This window comes from Ambystoma mexicanum, chromosome 2q (assembly GCF_040938575.1).
Source record: "Ambystoma mexicanum isolate Mex_15411 chromosome 2q, UKY_AmexF1_1, whole genome shotgun sequence".
Lineage (NCBI taxonomy): Eukaryota > Metazoa > Chordata > Amphibia > Caudata > Ambystomatidae > Ambystoma > Ambystoma mexicanum.
Genome location: NC_090924.1, coordinates 343,977,440 through 343,999,605, shown reverse-complemented (window position 1 = coordinate 343,999,605; position 22,166 = coordinate 343,977,440). Strand labels below are relative to the sequence as shown.

Sequence of the window (22,166 nt, the reverse complement as noted above, 5' to 3'; positions counted from 1 at the left end):
AAGTGCAGAGAACCAGTGTCGCAGGGAGTCAGCAGTAGCTGACTCCCTGCGAGGTATGCTGCAAATAGGTGAGTGGGGAGTATGGGGCAGTGTATTCCTAATGTATGGGTTGTCTGACTGTAACGGTCAAGTTAGCTATGGTCTGTTCAGCCGCAAACATTTCCGTTACGGGCAAACAACCCAAATCCGGATTGCACTTGAGGCAGCAGAAAAATACAATGTTTAACGCTTGTAATTTCTATATTGCTTTTTGTGTTTTCTGTTCAGCAGTACCTGTCGACGTGTCTTGGCAAGTACCTACTGTAGAAGAATAATGTATTGTAAAGGAAGACGAAAAAGGGACTACCTGGTTAAGTCACCAGCACTGTGGGCAGAGTGCAAGAAATACACCAGTCTGCCTAAGAGGTCCCTTGGCACATAATAGCTATTGAGACACCTGTCTGGAGATGATTGCATCTCTATGGAAAGGTTGGGTGAAGTGTGGTAATTTGGCATAATTGCTGTCATGTATGTCCATCTTACCTCCTCATAGTCATTTTCTGGGGTCATGAAGTCATCCACGATGGTTACTCTGTGCCCCAGTTGCTCACTCAAAGCATCCAGAAATCTGTCAGTGTCCCGGCTCCGGGGGGGTCTCGAGAAGGTAAAGAGCTTCTTGCGTTGAGAGAGGGGACTGCCAGCATATTCAGTATGCGTGGGAGACGGGGCGCGGCTGCTGTCAAGGCTGACGTAAGGGTTCGACTCTGTGCTGCCAGGGGAGGGAATATTGCGTAAGTGATAAGGACATGGCGGGACTGGAGGCGGATCCTTCTGCCATGAGATGGTCATGCCTGATCTCCTTCCTCCTATGGATAATCAAACATATGTCATTGCAGTATTTATTGTAAATGGTGTGATATAGATTTTAAACATGTGGTGTGGAAAATCCCAGGGCCTAGTAACTACAACCTTCATCTTAATAACTTGAGTATAGTGAGGAAGGTGACTTTTACAAGAGCACACAAAGCATATGCATCTGAGCTGGGACCAGACACAATTCCTGATTTCAAACCCCCTGTCTACCTTTTCAACCACACAGGAACCCCCTAAAACATACATGTTAGGAACAGACTAACCCTTTACCAACAAGTGCTATCCTTGGCCCACCAGACCACAATTACTCCTACTGCAACTCATCTTCTCCATGAATCACAGCTCTCAATATAACAGGTTCCTAAAAGTAGACTTAACCCTTCCAATAGATTGGCACATGTCTCGGTTTTTAGTGTGAAATTCTATATAATTTTGAAAAAATGCCTTAGGCTACTGAACAAGTTGTGCGTAACAGAAATAAAGTGTGGACGCATGTGTGATGGGCTACCTGTACCTGCGTTTTTCATGAAGTCTGCTCCTGATGCAGAGTTGGTCTCTTGCAGGGTAGAGTACTCCTTCTTCCTGGATGAATTGTTGGTGAAGCGGTTCTCCAGCTCTGCGTAGACAGCTGACATCTGTAGAAGAAAAAGGTAGAATTTGCACAAGCCAAGACAACTTCCATTGGGATTTATTTTCTGGGTATTTTATAATGGGAGTGCTTGAGAGGTTGTCACATTACGTTGTCCAAAAGACCTTCTGACCCTCACCTCGCTATAATTGTGCGAGCGCTGTGTGGGGAAACGGCTACTTCCTACTTGCCAGGTTCCTTCTGGTGCCCAGTTTGCCCTGATGCATTGTTTGTAGGGCTACTTGGATCAAGTGGCCATCTTGCTCCCGTTTTATTTCCTGACACAGTCTAGCAGCAATGGGATTGGCTGAGACGTTGACATGTGGCATTGTCATGTGACCAGTTCGGGATATATTTAACAGGGTCTCAAAAACTATAACCTTAATGTAAATATTTGAATGCTGTCCAGTGAACCAGTCATTTCCAGCTTGTTGGGCCCTTGAACCTGTGCAGTTTGCCACACTGCATAGTTTGCAGGGATGTATGGGTTGAGCTGTCATCTTGCTTCCTTTTCATCCCCTAATCAGGCTGGCAGCAACACCATTGGCTGAGAGGTTGTCATATGATGTAATCAGTTTGGGACATAACTTACCAAGCCTCGAAAGACCCCCTGTCTATCACATCGATGTAACTACCAGAGCGGTGTGCAGGTGACCTTCCATTCCCAGCTCACCATGGAAATGGAAGTTAAGGATATAGGAAACCTGAAAAATAAATTGCTAATAACTTTTGACCCATATAACGGATTTGGCTGAAATTTTGCAAATAAAATTGCACTTATGACTGTAGAGGAGCACAGTGAGTTACGCTGGTCATGACTTCCCACATCTGCAGAACTTCAAGGGTTGTGTTGCATTAAATATGGTCAACTTAACTGCACTTTACGTTTTTTCAGTGAAAATATATTATGTGTATATATATATATTTGTATTCACTAACAAAAAACATTGTTAAAGGGACGTTATGGTTAAGTTGCACTACTACAAACCTATCCCCTTTATTAAAAAAAAAAACTCTGCTACAGGAAGGGTCTCGTTACAGTGGCCTACTAAAAACCTGTCAACTTCAGTGAAAACACGTTGGTGAAGGGACGTTATGCTACAGTTGTCCTAAGAACAACCTAGCAACTTCAGTGCAAACACTTTTGTTACAGGAATGTTAGTTACTTTGCACTAACAACAACCTATCTATACTATGCTTACAAGTAAAACCGAAAAATCCCAGAAATTTGCCAGTTATGGTAAGCTAAGCAACCATAACTCGAGCCACCACTGTGTAAGCCAATCTTACAGCCGAAGGCTATTGGGCCGTTTATATATTGTTAAAACAGGAAGTGAAAGTACAATTCATCCGATCATGTGATCTGTTAGTGATACCATTAACTATGGCTAAAATCGAGCGGCCATCTTTTACTAGTCATTATTGACTGGCTGAAGCTCAAATTAATTTTACTTCTCACTGGATTTGCAATTACAATCACTCGTTCACATTTCTATTTCATTCTATTTTAGCCATAGTTAATTGTATCACTAACAGATCACATGATCAGATGAATTGTACTTTCACTTCCTGTTTGAACAATATATAAACGGCCCGATAGCCTTAGGCTGTAAGACTGACCTGAAGAAGTCCTTGAGTAGGGACGGAATGCGTAGCATTAAGAACAGCAGCTTGGCAGCACAGCAACATGTTTGTAAGTCCATGCTGACTTGTACAGTTTTAAATGTTTTTTATAAAATAAAAGTTACATTTTAGCGCATTGCTCTGGGATTGAGTGCTTGTGTTTCAGGCTGTATTGTGGTTTTGTGTCATACCCTTAGGCACTTCCCGCATTTTTACAGCACTTTATGTTGTACATGTTGGGTTTTCTCATACCCACATGAGCACCCGCTGACAGAGGTTTAGAGCACAATTTGAGAACAGTTTTTGGAATATATATAAATATATATATATATATATACATATATATAGACACACACATCTGTAAATGTGAAATAACACACACATCTGTAAATGTGAAATAACTTTGCAGATAAAAAACAACGATGTGTTTTAAAATGCCTATAATTAAAATCACATGACAGATGTGTTGAATAATCCTCATATCCTTATGTACTGACTTCACCCTTTGCTGAGTTTCAACGCTAATGTTAAATATGGGTAATTCCCTCACACCGCAATGTCTGTCATCTCCCCCAATCCTTCTCCCAACAGTATTTTTTCTGCTTGTTCTTTCCGTTTTCTACATAATTTCCGAGTGCCATACATCCCTTCCATGCACGCTTTCCAGTCCATCTTCTGTGGTTTAGTTTTGACTTCACATTCAAATGCAACAATAGGATTCAGGAGAAATCCATCTAACGGTGTAAACTCACCCTCACGGAGCACCACCGTTCCATTTATTTCCTTCTGATCCAAAGGCGCTTGCGATCCAAAATCCATCGCACAAGCCAGGAAAATCCTAATCTAGTGAGCCATATCTTAAATTGTCCTGCTCATTGGGGATTTTTAAAGGTGCCATAAATTAAACACAATTCGATGTGAAATGTTATTCTTTATGTTTTGTTCCTCATAATCGCTTAACTCATGCACGTTATCAGCACGTCACCGGCATGTCCAGAATAAATCTGCCAAATCAATTTGCAGAACTCTCCCTAATAAGGCGATAAATCCAGAAGCAGTCGGTCGTACAGGAGCCTGCGGCCTAGCTGACAAGACAAATCATAGTGAAGGCCTTTAATGAGAGCAACGTGTCTTTACCAACAGCACAGCCCGCTTCCGAGGGGATCATACCCATTAGTATTGCATTTAACATTTGAGGTGTGACTGGCCTTCATTATTTACACAAATGCAAGTTCATGTGGAGAACGCAAGCCCTTTATCCAGTTTAAAAAAAACATACAAGATGGCTGCCACGGACAGGGAAAGGGAGCTCACAGATTCTGTTTTCCATATCCGTGGACAAACAAGTACAAAGAAGGAGATGAGAATCTAGGAGTTGTGTCAGTCAGGTAAATTTACTTTCTGAACATGGGTGATTTGAATGAGTGAAGGGAGGTAGAGGGGGCGGGGGACTTCATGAGCTTGAGGGGAGGCAGAGAGGGTCAGCAGGGAATGGGGGATCATCAAAGCATGCACCAGCTTCCTCAGAAGATGGGTTTCTAGCAGGTAATTCATCCCATGATGCCAGCACTCTCATTGGACGCCCTTAAAGCCAGGCAGCCAATTATGAAAAAGCGATAACATTATGGGATTGGTTCAGGAACCACAATATCACTTTCTTGACATGAGGCAAGGATTAGCATATCTGCACAGGTGCACAAACCTCAATGCTGCACACAATCAGAAACTAACAGAAACAATATATCAGTCAAGTACCAGCACCCTGACCCACCAGAATAGTGCATTGGTCAGAGAAGGCGCTCTGGGAGGATTTGGGGCATATGTCCATCTTTTAGGCTGTGTTCTACACAGAGATAAGTACTCAAGTATTACCCTGCGTATATCCATGTTTACAAAAAGTCTGCATTAATGAGCAAGAGAAAACAGTGCTTTTACTGACAATGAAAGAGTCCACCGACCTAGCTTCAGGGAACCAAGATGCATTTGGCTGACCGCTGCCAGTCAAAGCCCTGGAATATCACTTCCGAAGAAATGTATCCTATGAAAGTTCCGTCAAAGTTCACATCTTTCAACAACATAAACCACAGAAGTAAGCTTCTTACAGATTCGTGTTGTGATGGCTGCTGACCATTATATAGCCCTAATGTATAAAATACTTCATGAAGCTGCAAATTTGATCCCATCACCCGACCCACATCGAACTGTACTGACTCCGGCTGCAAGCATGTATCATCGTCAAATCCTGCTGCATCTTCTGCAAGGCTGTCACCCTGAAGTCCCCAAGCTACCTCACTGAGTAACTCAGCATCTCCGGATGCTGCGATTCACCAGAAGCAAGGAAATGTGCAGACTTGAACTGCACTGTAGCAGGAAGGAGCCAGAAGATAGGCCTTCCCTGACTATGCCCCAAGACTCTAGAACCTCCTGCCTGTCAACATCAGACTCGCCCCATCACTTCTACAGTTCAGGAAGGAGGTCAAGACCCTCCTCTTCAAGGAATGGCTCTTCCCTAACACTTACGCCAACACACCCTACACTCCCCACCCTACCTGAAACTGGGTTATCTGTTCACCACTGTTTCCTTGCCGAGTTGCCTGTAGATCCCCTGCTGCGAAACTACCTGCCCTCACAATCCCCTGTTAGCTTCTCACTCCCTTGTTTCTCTTTTTCCCTCACCGGTTTCTTACTCCTATGATTGTAAAGTGCTCCGTTGCTTCCCGAAGCTAGGTCCACACTCAATGAATACCCTTATAATATTAACAATAATAATCAGTGTCTCAATGGGAAGAATGTACATACAGCTGTCCTTGATTCTACCTATGCTGCCAATACCTTCACTACTCAACGGCACAGACGGACATGCCTTATAAACAACCTACGTCTTGTTGAATATCACAACACAGTGGTACTACATGCTCTGCGTATGGCCCCTGTCAGCCCTATTCCCTTAAGTCCTTGCGCCACGCTCACAATGATGCCATCCTTTGGTCAGTGCCAGTGCCTCTCCACAGATAACTGTGTCCGTAAAGATTTGGGATATTCCACACTTAGCAATTTGTGAGGTGAGACTAAAGCAACATTTGTTTGTCAAGGAGTCAAAAGTTGGTGACAGAAATATATTTTTGCTTTCCAACTACGGCTTCATCTTTGATGATTGTCATTACAAGGTCCATGGGAGTGTACTTATGTGTATGTTTTATAGTTGAAGTAGCGCCTTGAAGCTCATCATTGTTGGTGATTGTGCTGCTTCATCTGCCACGTCAGCTCTCAGTCATCATCCCTGACATTTTGATATCCTGATAGCAGCCATTCAGCAATAAATAATGCTGCATTTCTTTCTATGGTCATATGAAGGCTTGACGGAACAAACACCCGAGAAAGCAGGCCGTTCCATTTTTGGAAAAATTCAATACTGAAATTCTTTTTTGATTCGCATTACAACAAATGCATAGATCTGTGGGGGCTCATTTCTTAAAAGTGGTAATTGCATAGAGTGGATCCCCAACGTTTGCATTTATGTGCACTTGGGTCCACTCTATGCAATCAATTTTCCACATTTGCAAGATTTATTGCAACAATAAAAATGTTAAAATAGGTGAAATTGGAGTAACACCTTTTTGGCACTTCGTTTTGCCAAAGAGTAAATGCCGCTTGCCATTTCTGCGTCATAACGGATTCCTGTGGAAGCCGCCTGATGTTAGCAGGCGCTGAAAAGGTGCAGATTCCTTTCCTATAATGCCAGCGTGAACATATCATGCTGGCATAAAGCCGAGCCCTGTTGGCAGGCCAAGCGGGCATGCACTGCTGGAAAGGTCATCCCGTTCTGTGCCCACACAGAGCCTGAAAAATGTGCAAAATACCCTGGAGCGTAGACACAGCTGTTATCCCTGGCATAACCCTTTTATAACAGATTGTAATACACTATTCTGCTCTCGGGGACTGGTCCATGAGTCAGTGTATATCTGTTTGCCCCAGGGCTGCTCCTCTCCAAACCTGGGGGCCCGTGGGTGTCAGGGTGAAATGAAACCTGGGAGAAACTGCAGTTGGGAAATCAGGAGTGCCTCAAAGGGAACGGGCTAAATAAAAATAAAATGGCACTCTGCTTTCTTATTACTTTGGCAAGATTATATAGTTCGTTCAACGCCTATCCACTCCCCATCCCCGATCACAACGGTATCCGCAGAAATGATCGAATTTAAAATAACGAATGGGGAAATGACCGCATTTTTTTAAACAGATTTATTTCGAAATTTGGGGACATTTTATTAACACACATCTCACGCTCACAATCCAGGATCATGCATACGTATAAAAAAACAAGAGCTAATATAAAAAAACAAGCAGCAGCAAAAAGGCAAGTGCGGGTGTTAGGAGGTGGAGTACTGAGAAAACAATGGGGGAGGGGAGATAAAATAGGAGAAAGAGAAGAGAAGGAGAGACAGCATGGTGGTGTGAAGAGAGGAAAGGGAGAGAATAGAGAAGAGGTGGAGTGGAGGAGGAAGAGAGAAAGAAGCGAAGAGTAGGCAAAGGGGGAACTGGGAGAGAATGGAGGTGAGGAATTGAAGGAGAGGAGAGGGGAAAAGAGAGAATGGAGGAGAGGTCAAGCGAAGGGGAGAGACAAAGGAGAGGAGGGGCACACGAGAGAAAGGGGAGGAAAGGCGAGAAGCAAGAGTGTGCAGAGGAAGAAACGAGGGGACAGAAAGAGCAGAGGAAGGAGGAAGAATGGAAGGTGAGTAAGGACCAACTCTAGATGTGTGGCCCCAAAAAAGATTGAGCAGTCGGTCCTGAAAGTCAAGATCGCCTATTGTCACCGGTTGGGGAGTGGGGATAATAATCCTCTTGGGTCTAGCCACCTGTCCATTTTCCCTCTGCCCGATTCTCCTCAAAGAACCTAAGTGTGCAGGTTTGACCGTGACGACTTCAGCGAAGACCAAAAACAATACACAGCGATGGGCAAGCAAGAAGTGCAAGGCACTATAACTTACAAATACGGCTGCCAAAAATACAGACCTAAACGAGGGGCGAGAGAGAAGGACTGAGGACAACAGACCTAAAGAAAACCAGGGCGGTGTTCCCAAAAACCATAACACCGTCCAGTGGGCTCAGTAATACTATGATCTCTGATTTGTTGGTACAAAATAAAAAGGAACGGGGAACTTGCATATGGTTTTGAGTCACTTGTTCGTCCCTCAGCTCAGACGCTTGTTACTGGATAATTTAATAGTGTGCCAAGCACTGTGAGAAACATAGCAGGCCAGTCAATGCCCATCGCAGATCAGAAGAATGCTTTATGCTGGTGCCTGCAGAAAAGGAAAACAATCAGCGTGGTAGCTATTTCAGTAGGTGCATATTCTCCCAAACCTCAGCTTTATGTGAACACCTAACTCAAGACAACGCCAATGTCAGAGTGATGCTCAAGTCCTACACCATGAAGCGGGCCTACTAGCCCTGAATACCGTGATGAAATATGCTCCCCGGGCAATCTGAAGTCCCAGAAATCCTAGAGTGCCATGCTGGTCATGACGCACAAGGCCACCACCACGTTTCCGGTGTACCACGCTACTTGAAGACCATGTTGCCCCTGGCCATCCCAATGTTTTATATGGCCTCTGTGGAAAGCAACATTTGGGGTATTATGAAATTTGGGCTTTGTACATTTAGATTTGACCTTCCCTCCCACTTTTGCCTGGCTAGTCACTACCCCAAACTGTCCCATCTCATTGTATGTATCCCTTTTGCAGTAATGATAGCGATGGTGACTGAGTTGCCGGAAGCGGCTTACAAACGCTGGTGGCAGTGCAGCTTGACGGCCCTTGTGCAGACGGATTTAGGTCCTTTTCTCTAACATCCCACTCTCAGGAGCTTCAGGAGCTGGAACTTGTTTGCTGGTGGGGGGCAGGTGTAAAGTAGAGTTGATCGAAAGTGGTGCACCTTTCTTCGGCAAGTAAGCAGCAAGGGGGCAGTTGGACCGGCACTGAGCATCGGTGCTGAATATTAAGTATAAGCTTCCTCACCCTCTGTCTGCTGCAGAGGGCTGTCTGATGCCAAAGGTGCCTTAAGAACTGCAGAGCCCGCAAGCGGTACTGAGGACGGTAAGCGCATGTTACCACACACCTCTATCACCTGTTCTGGCTAAAGACTAGCTCTGGCCCTGCTCCTCTTTTGTTTCTGACTGTTGTGTGGCTGAAATTGGCTGACAACCTTCTCTTCTTTGGAGAATCAAGGTTAATTAGTTGCAGTCTTGTGGTTTACTACCAACTAGCATATGCTCTGCTTTGCGCTGCTAGTACCTGGGGAGTGCTTGCAAACCTGCAGAAGTGGCGGCAAGTGTATGGAAAGCAAATACTGGAGTATTTTATCACACAATTTTCATTATTGTGAGTGACTAGCACGAGTAAATGCGCAATTACGTGGTCTTCGACTCTATGGTTATACAGCTTTGATATACGCCAGCGATCCTGGTCAGTTGATTTGATTACTGACATCTAAACTGTCTGTTTCGGCCCATATTGCTAATTTGAGACACACACCTGAACGCCGGCTGAACTTTCTTTTGTTTTTTTTTTTTAAACTTTATTTTAATTTGCAGCAACATCATACAGCGCACAGCAGCGTTTTAGTACATTTAGTAGAGCTCATGAATATGGTAATTCAGATATATATTTCCATCGTAGTCTCACAGTTCATGTTTTTAGAAGTAGCTATCGTCTGCCGTATCTTTCCCTTCAACAGTTTATGTAGTGGTATCCGTAGGTGTAGAGTCAGGGTAAGCCCCCACCCCCTCTCCCCCCCCCCCGAACATTCGAAAGGGAGCGCAAATGTCTTTTGGTCTGAAGGTTGGTACTACAGTTTGTGCATACTCGACTTCATTCTCGTTGACCCAGGACATCTCTGCGAGCCATTGGCGCAGCGTTGGCGGGTCTTTTGCCTTCCATTTTAATAATATGCATTTTTTGTCGATTATGCATCTGATGTTGAATAGCCGTCGTATTTTTATATTAGCCTTGCCGAGATCTCCTAGCAGGTACTTTAGAGGGTGAAGAGCTGGTTCTAGGTTTAGCATTTTTGTTAATGTTTTTGCTGTGACTTTCCAGAACTCAGCGATTGGGGGGCAGTGCCAGAACATGTGTATCGTGTCCACCTCCCGTGTGCAGCATTTTGGAGAAGAATGTATATGATCTGATATGATATGGCATTTGTAACGCGCCTATACACAAGTGTTTCAAGGTGCGACGAGGCAAGGGAGGGGGACATAGGGAAGACAGGCAGCGATCCTACTAGGCCAGGTGCCATTCAGATCGCGCAAGTGCATGGGTAGGGGGAAGGGAAAAGTGCAAGGGGAAAGGGAGGGGGCAAAAGTGCAGTACAGGGTAGAAAAAAAGATAAATAATAGCCCCATCTGGTGGCAAGTGCAAGGTAAGTGCAGACAAGTGCTGGGAAGGGGGATGTAGGGATACAGAGACAGTCCCGGCAGTGCAGGGGTTGCCAGGGAGGCAGTACAAGTGGAGAGTGGCAGGGCCAAGGACCGAGATCAGTGGGAATGGCCCAGTTGCAGATTCGGTGCAGTTTCAGTCAAGAATTAGCAGGGGAGAGAAAGCAGAAGCAAAGAGGAAGGTTTTGAGGTGCTTCCGGAACCGGAGATGGTTCTCCTCAAATTTCAGGGAGGGAGGAAAGCTGTTCCAGAGGGAGGCCCCTGCCGCAGAGAGATCTACCCCCAACTTGTTGCTTGGAGAAGCGGCTGACCCTGAGGGAGTTGGAGGCGGATGAGCGAAGAGCTCGAGAAGGAAGATATTTAGGAAGAGAGAGTTGAAGGTATTTAGGCCCCAGGCCCCAGAAGGCCTTGTGGACAATGCAGAGGGTTTTGAACTTAATCCTCGCAGCCACTGGGAGCCAGTGTAGAGATTTCAGTCCTGGAGAGATACGGTCCCTGGGCTTGAAGCCAAGGACAAGTCTCGCAGTCCTGTTCTGGATAAGTTGCAGAGGGCGGAGTGTGGAGGCAGGCAGATTTAGATAGAGGCTGTTACAGTAGTCCAGTTTCGAGAGAACCAGGGCTCGACTGTATCTTTTGGGGGTTGAATTTCGTGAGATGATGGGGGGTGTAGTGTAATTTGTTCCATATTTTGTATTGTATCAGTCATAGCCTGGCGTTGAGGGACAATTCCTTGGTCATGGTGCACATCCTTTGCCATTTTCCTTCATCGATGGTCGACTTTGTGTCTTTTTCCCATTGTTCTCGAGTTTGGGGTTGATCGGGGCAGACTTTTGTATTTTCGAATACAGTCTTGACAATAGACTTCGCCTGCCGTTGATTTGGATCACCAGTTCCGGGCATACGTCGGTTTCTGGTTCCTTTGGGTAGGACGAACACTGTCGTCGTACTGCCTCTCATCCGGAAGTATAGTAGTGTCCATATCGGGTTGTTCCCCAGCTTCTCTTTAAATTCACTTAATGTAACAAATCTGCCACCGGAAACAGGTCACCCATTTTCATTGTCTTCTCTGGGTCCCATGTCACTTGGATGTTGGAATCCATAGTTGGGGGTATGTCTGGGGTGCCCCATAGTGAGACGTTGCGATTATATGGTTTCTCAATGTGTAGTCTTGATCTGTTGCACCTCCAAGCATCTAGTGTTGTGCTCATTGGGTCAAACAGACAGGGATCCGCTTTGTGGGAGCATATTGTCATGGATTTGATGTCTGCTGGCGATGCCAATCGTTTTTCTATCCCGACATGCGAGTGCACCGTGTCTTCGTTATACCACAAGCCTGGGCAGCCAAATAGTATAGTTCAAAGTCGGGGGCTGCGAGGCCCCCCAGATGATATGGTTCGGTAAGCAGCTCCCATCTTGCCCTGCCGTTTTTGCCTCCCCAAACAAATCCTGTTTCTAAGCTGCGCATTGAATGAAAGAATTTACGGCCTGGCCATGTCGGAATCGTGGTGAAGAGGTATAGTAGTTTGGCTGCAACAATCATCTTCAAAACAGCGATTCGGCCCATCATGGAGATCGGGAGCTTTCCCCGTAACATCAATTTATGTTCCAGAGTTTTGAGGTAGGGTGAGTGGTTGAATTCATACAGATCCTTGCTTGTGCGAGCAATCTGAACCCTGCAGTATTTCACTGTGTTTGCGGCCCATTTCATGTCATGTAGCTGGGCTGGTTTGGGGGTATTGCCAGTGAGAGGGAATAGTTCTGATTTAGCAGTATTGATTTTATATCCGGAGTGATGAGTGAAACAGCTAATTTTCTCTAGGATAGGCGGTATATTTTCTTCAGGGTATTTTAGGTTATAAGGGTATCGTCTGCATACAAGGATATTATTTGCGGGGGCCCATGTATGTGGATGCCCCTGTGGCCGTAGTGCTTCCGAATTCTGCTAGCAAAGGGCTCGATTGTGAGGACAAACAGAATTGGGGAGAACAGGCACCCCTGTCTACTGCCTCTAGCCTGTTTAATTGTTTTTGAATAGTTCTGGTTAGTGCAAATCTTTGCTCCTGGGTCTGTATAAAGTAATTTCAAAAATGTGCAATAGTTGTCTCCTAGTCCCATATGATGCATGACTCCAAATAAAAAGTTCCATGAGATAGAATCAAAGGCTTTTTATGCATCCAGTATCATTGCTGCTGCCGGTAGATCAGGGTTGATCTGTGCTATTGCGGCAAGTAGTCGTCTGAGGTTGAGGGACATAGATCTTCCAGGGATGAATCCTGACTGGTCCGGGTGCACGAGATGGGGCATGTGCGGTGGCAATCTGTTGGCCAAGGCTTTGGCAAAGATCTATGCGTCGGAGTTGATCAGAGATAATGGGCGGTATGATGCCAGTTCGTTAGCGGGCTTGCCGGGCTTGGCTGGGACTGTGATTACCACTTCTGTTAGGGAGAGTGGCAGGCCACCAGTTTCACACGCCTATTCCCATACCCTGAGCAGCCTGGGAGCAAGTATGTCTTTATAGGCTTTAAAGAGTTCAGTGCCTATCCCATCTGGACCGGGGGCCTTGCCGGAAGCTAATGAAGTTTTGGTCTCAGTGATCTATTGTCATCGGGCTGTTCAGTTTGGCCCTAAACTCATCTTCCAGAGTAGGGAGCCTCGTTCATGCCAGGTAGTTGTCCACCTCTTGTTTCGTAGCACTGTCCTTGTTAGAGTATAGCACCTGGTAATATTCATGGAATATTTCATTGATTTCCTCCTGTCGGATGGTTGTGTGGCCATCAGATCTCGTGATACCATTGATGTGTTGTGTGTCGCGTTCCCCCCTGACTAGGCCGGCTAGTAGTCTGCCAGGGTGGTCCACTTCGCCGTAGCGTCTTGCCTGGACGGTCTTATAGATGAATCGGGTTTCCCTTTCCGCTAGTTCACAGAATTTTTGCCTGTTGCCCTTTATGATGCCTAATAGGGCCCTGTTGTGTGTATCGCTGTATTCATTTTCTACTTTCCTCAGGTCAGCTTCTATTTCTCGCAGGTCTGCTCTTATGGACTTCAGGGTACCGGTCGTTGTTGCTATCATAATGGCCCATAGCCACACTTTAAATGTTTCCCAGACGGTGGCAAACTTGCGTACTGAGTTTCCGTTGTCGGAGAGGAATGTTTCAATATATATCCGTAGAGTTTCTGCATAGGAGCCATCCAGTAGTGCGGATGGGGGCATTCTCCACGTGGGTCTGGGCTTGTCTGTAGCATTGCGGGTTATTATCAGCACCACCGGTGAGTGGTCCGACCATGTCTGCGGTAAAATTGTAAATTGGCAACTCCCCATGGTCCATGATTCTGATACGAGCCAAAAGTAAATGCGGGAGTGGGCATCATGGACAGAAGAGTAGTATGTATATTCCTGAAGTGTCGGGCGTGCTGCCCTCCAGATATCCATTAAACTGTATTGCTTCATTATTTGGAGAATGGCATTAGCGGCTTTGGACCTGTTCCGGTGTTTCAGGCCTGATCTGTCTATAGATGGATCCAGTATCGTATTAAAGTTTCCGCCCCAGACAATAGGGATGTCCGGGGTTCGGCCGATCAGTGCTGCAATCTTTACATAGAATTCTGGGTCATCTAGGTTGGGGCCGTACGAGTTCACCAAAATGATCGGTAAATTATTGACTGTGCCGGACACAATCACATATCTTCCCTTTGGGTCCACGTTGGTGGTACCCAATCTGGAGTCGAGGTTCTTGTGTATAAGAGTGATCACGTCCCTTGCTTGAGATGAATAGTTAGTATAAAACCGGTTTCTTTCCCCACTTGTAGGCTGTTTGCTTGTGGGTGGGTTCGAGGGCATGTGTCTCCTGCAGCATGACGATATTGGGGGCATGCCGATCTAGGTAGGCCCAGATTTTCTTCGCCTTGATGGGATTATTTAGCCCTCTGATGTTCCAAGAGATCATTTTCAACTGTAGTGCCATGTAGTGCTGGTTGATGCTTGTTTTCTGTGCACTCTTAGTGCTGTAGTATGATTAGGTCTGTGAGTGTTTGCTGTAATTCCGTAGCTGCAACTTTTTCGTACTTTCCTCCCCTTTTCTGCTGCCTTAACTGTGGTCAAGTCAACGTGAGCTTTGACCATTCCAGTTCCCCGTTGAATATCCCTCTTGAACTTTCTTTTCTGACCCCTAGGAAGCCCTCTAAACAGCGCTGGTCTGCTCTCCGGAGCAAGACGGGCTGCAATAAAAGGAATCAGAGTCAGATTTTGGAAGACATTGTGGCTGTCAACTCAGGCCCTAGTAATAAGAAGGACGGACACGGTGGAAACAGTCCCAGGAGAACAACTCAAGATCACAGGCTATTTTGTAACAATACCGACAACTGAACAAACCGAGGGCGGGGTCTCTCCAATAATTATTATTGAACCACGTACCAATAGTAAAGCTCTCTCCCCAGTAATTGAAAACAATTCCTTGCTAAATGTATGTCTTATTCCCCAACGTGAGTGCATGGGTGTCCCTGCCATTAATGCCTGTATTATGGACTCTAACGGATATGATAACAAAATTGACACCAATTTGTCAGCCTCACCAGACCTGGAGCGCATCGCAAGTGATATTGAGAGCTCGCCACCTAGCGATTTAGAGTCTGAATTCAGTTCCTCTTGGTCTATCCAGACATCTGACAACCATACAGCCGACCTGAATGCCATCACTTTAACAGCTGGTGCCATTTTTGGCATCTGTTCCAGCCTAGAAAAAGATCAATTGGAGCTTAAAAACACGATTGCCAGAGTGGTGGACATTATATTGGCTAATGGCTCTGGAGACATGACTGAAGAAGCGGTCGTTTTGAATTGGGACTCTTTCGCCACTCCTATCTCTACTTGCCCCCAGCGGCCTTCCTCATTTTCTACTCCACCGCAAGTTGATAACTCGCGCTGCGTGATTGCCGCATTGCCGACACGGACTCGTGTAGAGACGTCTCATGGCGATACAGAGGATAATAGGCCAGTTGTGCCTACATACGGTGGACGCAGAAGAAAATTGCGTAATCGCAATAAAAAGCAGAAACAAATGAATCGCCAAATGGATGATAACAAGCTTAACGCTTAAAAGAATAAAGTAAAGAAGTATTCTGGGGCACTGGTAGAAACTGGTAAAGGTGATATATTATGTCTTAGCCCTGGCAAACAGTACATTTTGGCACAGAAGGTGACTGCTCAACCTGTAACTAATTGGGACGTCAATCGAGATAACACCCATCGAGGACTGCTTGATAAAGAGTAGAGAAGGGTGGGGGAATCTCCGCGAACAACACACGATTGCTTTTTGTCCCTTATCTAATGATGAAGGTAATTGCCCCCTGACTTGTCCCCCGTCTTCTGTCTGTGTGAACGGGAACAGTCCCACTAATCATATTGGCCTTGCAATGGCTCTCCCTACCAGGCGCTCGATGCATATGAACACTGATAGGGAATTTGAGACTGAAGACAATACTCAGGAGACCAGCAGACCGAACCAAATGTTGGGGAAGATGATTCAAATAAATGAACAATTACCTACAGCCCTTTTCTAAATCGTAGCAGGATTCTAAAACTGCTTCACTGTGTCCCTACATTGAGGTCAATTTCTACATCGGACATTGACAACGTGGAGTTACCAGACCTTGAGAACAACAGTAACTGTGCTCTGATTGAATTTCTGTCGCCTACTATCGTGGAACTTATTTGTTCTCATTTTCCACCCCTTTTAAAATTGGGTTTTGACTTAATAGTTTGTAGGAAGATGTCACAGGTCAACCATGTGAAGGAGTGTACCCAATCTAAGAAAAGCGAAACCTGTAAAGATTACAATGGTGCTGGCCATGCCTCGCAAAGACTTAATGTGTTGAATTTGCAACTAGTAACAGGCACATTCGACAGTACTAGAGAGAGGAGGGGCGATGGATTCTGGTTTCCATAGAAACGCATCAGTCTTGATATGAGGTATTTATTGATGTCTGCTGCTGACTCTCATGGAATACTGGAGGATTTCGCTCCTTTCTTGGAAATGATGCTGGTCATTCTATTCTTGAAACCAGTGACATTTTCTTACTGCAAGAGACCGGGTTGTAGGGTTCGGGGGGAGTTACTGGGGGGTGTTCTGTGGATGGCTAGGGTGTTGTGTGGCATGCTGCTACCCTACTTGATAAGGGACATCCTGTGGGTGGTCTATGTATTGGGGCCAAAGCACATATTAAGCTGTAGGAATATAAGAAAAACAAAGCCTCCCCTTATGTATTATGCGCTGTGCTGGAGGGGGTTCTGGCCCCATCCAATGAACGAGATAAACTAAACCAAAATTTCAGGGTGAGAGGTCAAACAATTCCAATCTAATACTGGAAAAAACAGTTAGTCGTACTGCATTCCATTCTTCACAAAATGTATTTTAATAACATCTGGATAGTATTAGTGGGGATAGAGCACCCAGGAATATTAAGACACAACAATACAAATGAGTATGATCCAGTGGACAACAACTGGATCTCAATGCAACAACAACAAAGAGGAACTGCTATTTTTGATGAGTCATTTCAATTATGCAGTCACTAGGATAAACATACACCCACATTAAATGGACATATATACAAAAGACACATGAACAATGCTTCCAATGTGCATTGTTTGAATGGTGATATTGTCGACACAACAGTGTTTCGGCCTAAAGGAGCTGTGCAGTGCAGCTATGTGAGCAGGCCTTCATCAGGACGTGTGATGACCTTACAGGTGGTCCTGGGTTCTCTATCTAAGAACAAAAGAAATGGGGGAGTGTCAGTGGAAACGTGACCTCAAATTAAGATGATAATTCAAAAAGCTCCCATAGGATGCTTAAGTAAAAGAAGGGGGGACTCATTGGTGTAGGAGCCTAAACGCTTACCGGAGATTTATCCAGTGTAAGGGTAAACGAGAAAATCCATCACAGGTATAGATTTCTGGGGAGCACTGAGTGCGTCGTGGAGGGACATAAACTTGTACCTGTAACGACATTATTGGTACTCTGTAAGACTTCTAAACAGATAATGGTGCCATTTGGTAGTAAAATCATTTTTTTGTTTTAATTTGATTTTACTATTTGATTTTACTACAAAATGGCACCATTATCTGTTTAGAAGTCTTACAGAGTACCAATAATGTCGTTACAGGTACAAGTTTATGTCCCTCCACGACGCACTCAGTGCTCCCCAGAAATCTATACCTGTGATGGATTTTCTCGTTTACTCCTACACTAGATAAATCTCCGGTAAGCGTTTAGGCTCCTACACCAAGGAGTCCCCCCTTCTTTTACTTAAGCATCCTATGGGAGCTTTTTGAATTATCATCTTAATTTGAGGTCACGTTTCCACTGACAATCCCCCATTTCTTTTGTTCTTAGATAGAGAACCCAGGAACACCTGTAAGGTCATCACACGTCCTGATGAAGGCCTAACTGTTTTTTCCAGTATTAGATTGGAATTGTTTGACCTCTCACCCTGAAATTTTGGTTTAGTTTATCTAGGAATTCCCACCTGGGTTTTTCAGGGTCCTGCCAGGTGCCCTATACCCAATTTACCCATCCAATGAACTCCTTTTGATTAATTTGTATGATCCTCTGGCTGGTAGTATACAAAAGGTTTGCAGGTAAGAAGACCAAATCCGAAAACACTGAATATGGGATGCCCAATTTGACTGCATATATATATGTGGGGGGGTGGGGTTAAAGTTAATAAAACATGTGGAGGGGTAGCAGGGATGTGGGGGTCTCCCCCCGCAAATATATCTACAGTCAAATGGGGAGGAAGAAAAAAAAATGGTCTTTTCAGATTTGTTTTTTTTCTCCGGACAATTCACCCAAATTCCCTCCGGTTGGTACCATGATTTCCGTGATCCAAACTTACACAGAGGAATTCCTGCTCGAATGGTTGTCTGATCGTTCCAGATCCAACATCATAGTCGCCGGGGATTTTAAGGCACGTTGTGATCATTTTGGGGATCATTGCTGGGCCTTTCTAGTGCTGTGCCTGTTGAAGCCTTGAGAAGCGAACTTGGGTTAACCCCTTTGTTGGCGACTTGGGAGATTCAGCGCTGTAAAATATTTGCCACATTATTTGGGCTATGGGATCTGAGGAAACTTTGTTTGGCCACATTGCAACTAACATTATTTACAACCTTAACAATCAGGCATCCAGCGAATTAGAGAGCAGTGTCTTTTTCCATCTCGAGGCCAATGGAATTTGTGGTGTAGTCCCACCAGCCCGATCACCTGAACGAGGAGAGACCTGCGTCACGTGATCAGGGCAGCAATAAAGGTAGATTCGCCCGGAAGGATTTACTCCGGTGCGACACAACACTGCAGTGAGAGTGTTTTCCTTAAACTCCTGATCGAGTGCGTGAGAGAGTTTATGAGTGCAATCCGAACACACCGGAGGTTGGATTCAACGATTTCGCAGAATTGATTTTCCCACTGAGGAAAGTAGTCAGGATGTTCATACAAAGCTTACATTCAAAACTGCAGATTGGGGTCGCTGTGAAAGCATGTCAAAACATTCACAGAAAAAGAGACATGCGTTTTTTCTGTAGACAAGTGTTAGCCCTGGCTTTGCAGGCATCTATCCGCTAAAATGATTTGAACTCACTCTTTGCCGATACATATTGTATTTGCGTCTGAACATTCTTCTCACTTAAGAGTATCTGGGCACATGGCAGGGCATCATCAGGAAAGGTCATGCCGGCCCTGCAGCGGTGAACTTGAAACAGTAGGACATAGTCTTACTGGTTGTCCTAGCCTTTTGAAGAACTTCGATAAAAGCTATAGTAGATTTGTTAAGTATGTTAACAAACATTACTTCGGACCAATTTTGGTCCACCATCTACTCATGGTGGCAGTGAGTGCCTATTATAATGTTCCATATTGGAAATATGAATGTTCCTTACAATACATATGTGGAGTTATATATTATAGGTAATGTATGAATATTCATATCACTTGTATATGGTAGCATGACAAATTTGCATTATTGCTAGGTCTACTTATCTCTTGTCATTTTATATCACTTTCATTATTCTTATTAGATAGATGTGAATAATTGATTGTTTTTCTTATTTAAAATGTAAAAACTTTATCAATGAACCAAATGCACTTATTAAATGAAACATCAAGTTGTGGTTGTTCAGCATCTCACGGTTCAGTGCACCTCGGCTTATCACGTGATCCGCTGTCAGGTGCGCTCTGCTATTGCCCCCTCTACTCTCTTCGCCAGAAAGCGAGTGATACAGGAGACTCCTACCATTTTGGGGTTTGGTGTCTCTGGAAGGGATGTGCCGTCGCCTGCTTGCCTCTCTCCGGAGGACAGTCGAGGTGGGACTTCTCCCGTCTCCCTGTGACCTGTAGGCAAAAGAGACAGGGTATGTTATGCATTGAGACAATAGCAGACCACACTGAGGAGACGTGCATTTGACATTAGCCCTTGCCATTATCCCGGCACGACGACCATCGTAGGCATCTGACCAACGTGCTCTACAACTCAGGAGGCCTAACTATGGACTTAAGAGACGTGCAATGTGGATCATTTTCTAAAACACAATACCCACATTCACTGCCCCCTGCCCTTATGAAAGGAAATGTGTGCAGCATTCACGTCAGTTTCACATTGACCCCCTTTTAGTGGTAGGGATCAATTTTGATCACTTGTAAAAGTGTTGCTAAAAGGCTGCTGGTGCTGCGCAAGGCAAGTCACATTGTGTTACATTATTACCAAGCCGTACTAACAATTCACGGGGACCCTTGACAACTGTGCGAGCTGCTGGCTGAAAGCATATTCTGCTGGGTTTTTCACAGCAGCAACGCTATGAAAAGGTTACGTCTGGGGCCACCGGATGGTAACTCTGAAGGTACCATGCACACAGTGCCAGGAGCAGTGTGAGCAAAACTGTCTGAAGAAGAGTGTATCCCGTGTATACCTCCCCGTGTAGAGGGAGCACTGCATCGCCTTCCGAGTTGCCGTGTTTCTAGGGGCCCAAAGTGCTCCAATTAAAAACAAGAGCAATGGGTCCTTAAAAAAAAAGAACTGGGAGCCCGGCTATCGAGAACGAACACGGCCAAAAAACCTGTTCTATGGGAAGCTGTCACCTCAGGAGGGTCTACAACCACTTTTTAGCGCTCACTGTACCCGTCGCAGAGGATCATTAACCATTTGCATATCAGTCTGGTCCCACCCACACGGACAGTCCAGAACCGAAATGCGAGGCAAGTCTCCTCTGAACAAGAGTACCAACAGCAACCCCAGACACGTGTTTCGGCCTAGTTATCCCTCATCAGTGAGGTGAAGCTGTGCCTCTCTGACCACAGTGAGCAAGGGGTCCACATCTGTATAACCCTGGGTAACTTAGTGTTTGGGGTTGCTGATGGTACTCTTGTTCAGGGGAGAATCGCCTAGCATTTTGCTGATGGATTGCCTAAGTGGGTGGGACCAGACTGATATGCGAATGGTTGGTTATTTCTCCTCTGTGAAGGGTGCAGTGAGCTAAAACGTGGTGGTAGACCCTCCTGAGTGGAATACATTCTATAGAACAGGGTATTTGACCCATGTTCGTTCTCATTAGAGGGGCTCCTGCACTCTTGCTATATTTTGGAGAAAGCCATGGGACAGAGAACTTGTTTACCTCTTAAGGACCCCCTAACATGGTTTACTAGTGGGATCGCTCTGATGGAAAGCTGGGGGCTGGGTAAGTCCCTGCTCAAACAAAGGGCTGCTGAAATACAGTTGGATATAACTCAGGACAGAATTCATACTATGTCATCCCTAAAGTTTTACTGTCTTCATGGTATGCATCCAAAGGTCCTGACCTTTGTAGGGTCTATTAAATCTCACGAGTGCCATAGGATAATACTAATGGTAAGATTAAATGTCCTTTCCCTAAGGGCTAGGATGAGTAGGATGACTTCAAGTAGGATATGTACATGTGGATTGGATAGACAAGAAGATTTCATGTATTTTTTAATTATCTGTCGATATTATATGGATTTTAGGAAGAAATGGCTCAGACCGCATTTTATTAAAAAAAATATCAGGGCATGTTTGGATGCTATGATGATGATGCTGATGTAGACTTTTTATACAATGTTTTTTATTTTTGTAAAGGCAGCTCTTAGAAGAATTTCTGAAGTAATGTACTCATATGTTGTGCCAGGCACCTCAAGAGAATTTCAAAACTCAATTTGAGTGAAGATTTCTTTTTTAAATTTTTGATTAAGGTCTCAAGGACCGTGTTCAGTTTGATATGTGTGCCCGTCTGTGTTGACACGTGTTTCGGGCATCGATTACATTCGTTGTGCATATGTAACCCCATTGTGTTATTTGGCAATTTCACATTTAAGCACGCAATCAGCATAATGTAATCAATTCAATGATTTTAATATCTCCAAACAAAGTAATTGACTAAAATGTACAAAAGACTTTGCAATGTAATGCGCAAATAATATTGTACGGGGCTGTTTTCTCACTCCCAACCAATCCGACCCAATACCAACTCTAACTTTCTGTCTGGTTACACAATGGGGTTACATATGCACAATGAATGTAATTGATACAGAATGTGATGTATTTGGAAGGAGACGTGTTCTGTAAAGATTAAGT

General features: G+C 44.8%; 1 protein-coding gene across 2 annotated transcripts in view; it reads right to left on the bottom strand.

The window, feature by feature from the left end:
• GRID2IP (Grid2 interacting protein) overlaps positions 1-22,166 on the bottom strand; it is an 837,949-nt gene that overhangs the window by 130,828 nt on the left and 684,955 nt on the right. For both annotated transcript variants that reach the window (XM_069647354.1, XM_069647355.1), the window contains 3 exons: positions 19,818-19,915; positions 1,367-1,487; positions 523-845 (listed from right to left, as the gene is read on the bottom strand). In XM_069647354.1, coding sequence (XP_069503455.1) covers positions 523-845; positions 1,367-1,487; positions 19,818-19,915 — 542 coding nt within the window. The remainder of the gene's footprint in view (positions 1-522; positions 846-1,366; positions 1,488-19,817; positions 19,916-22,166) is intronic.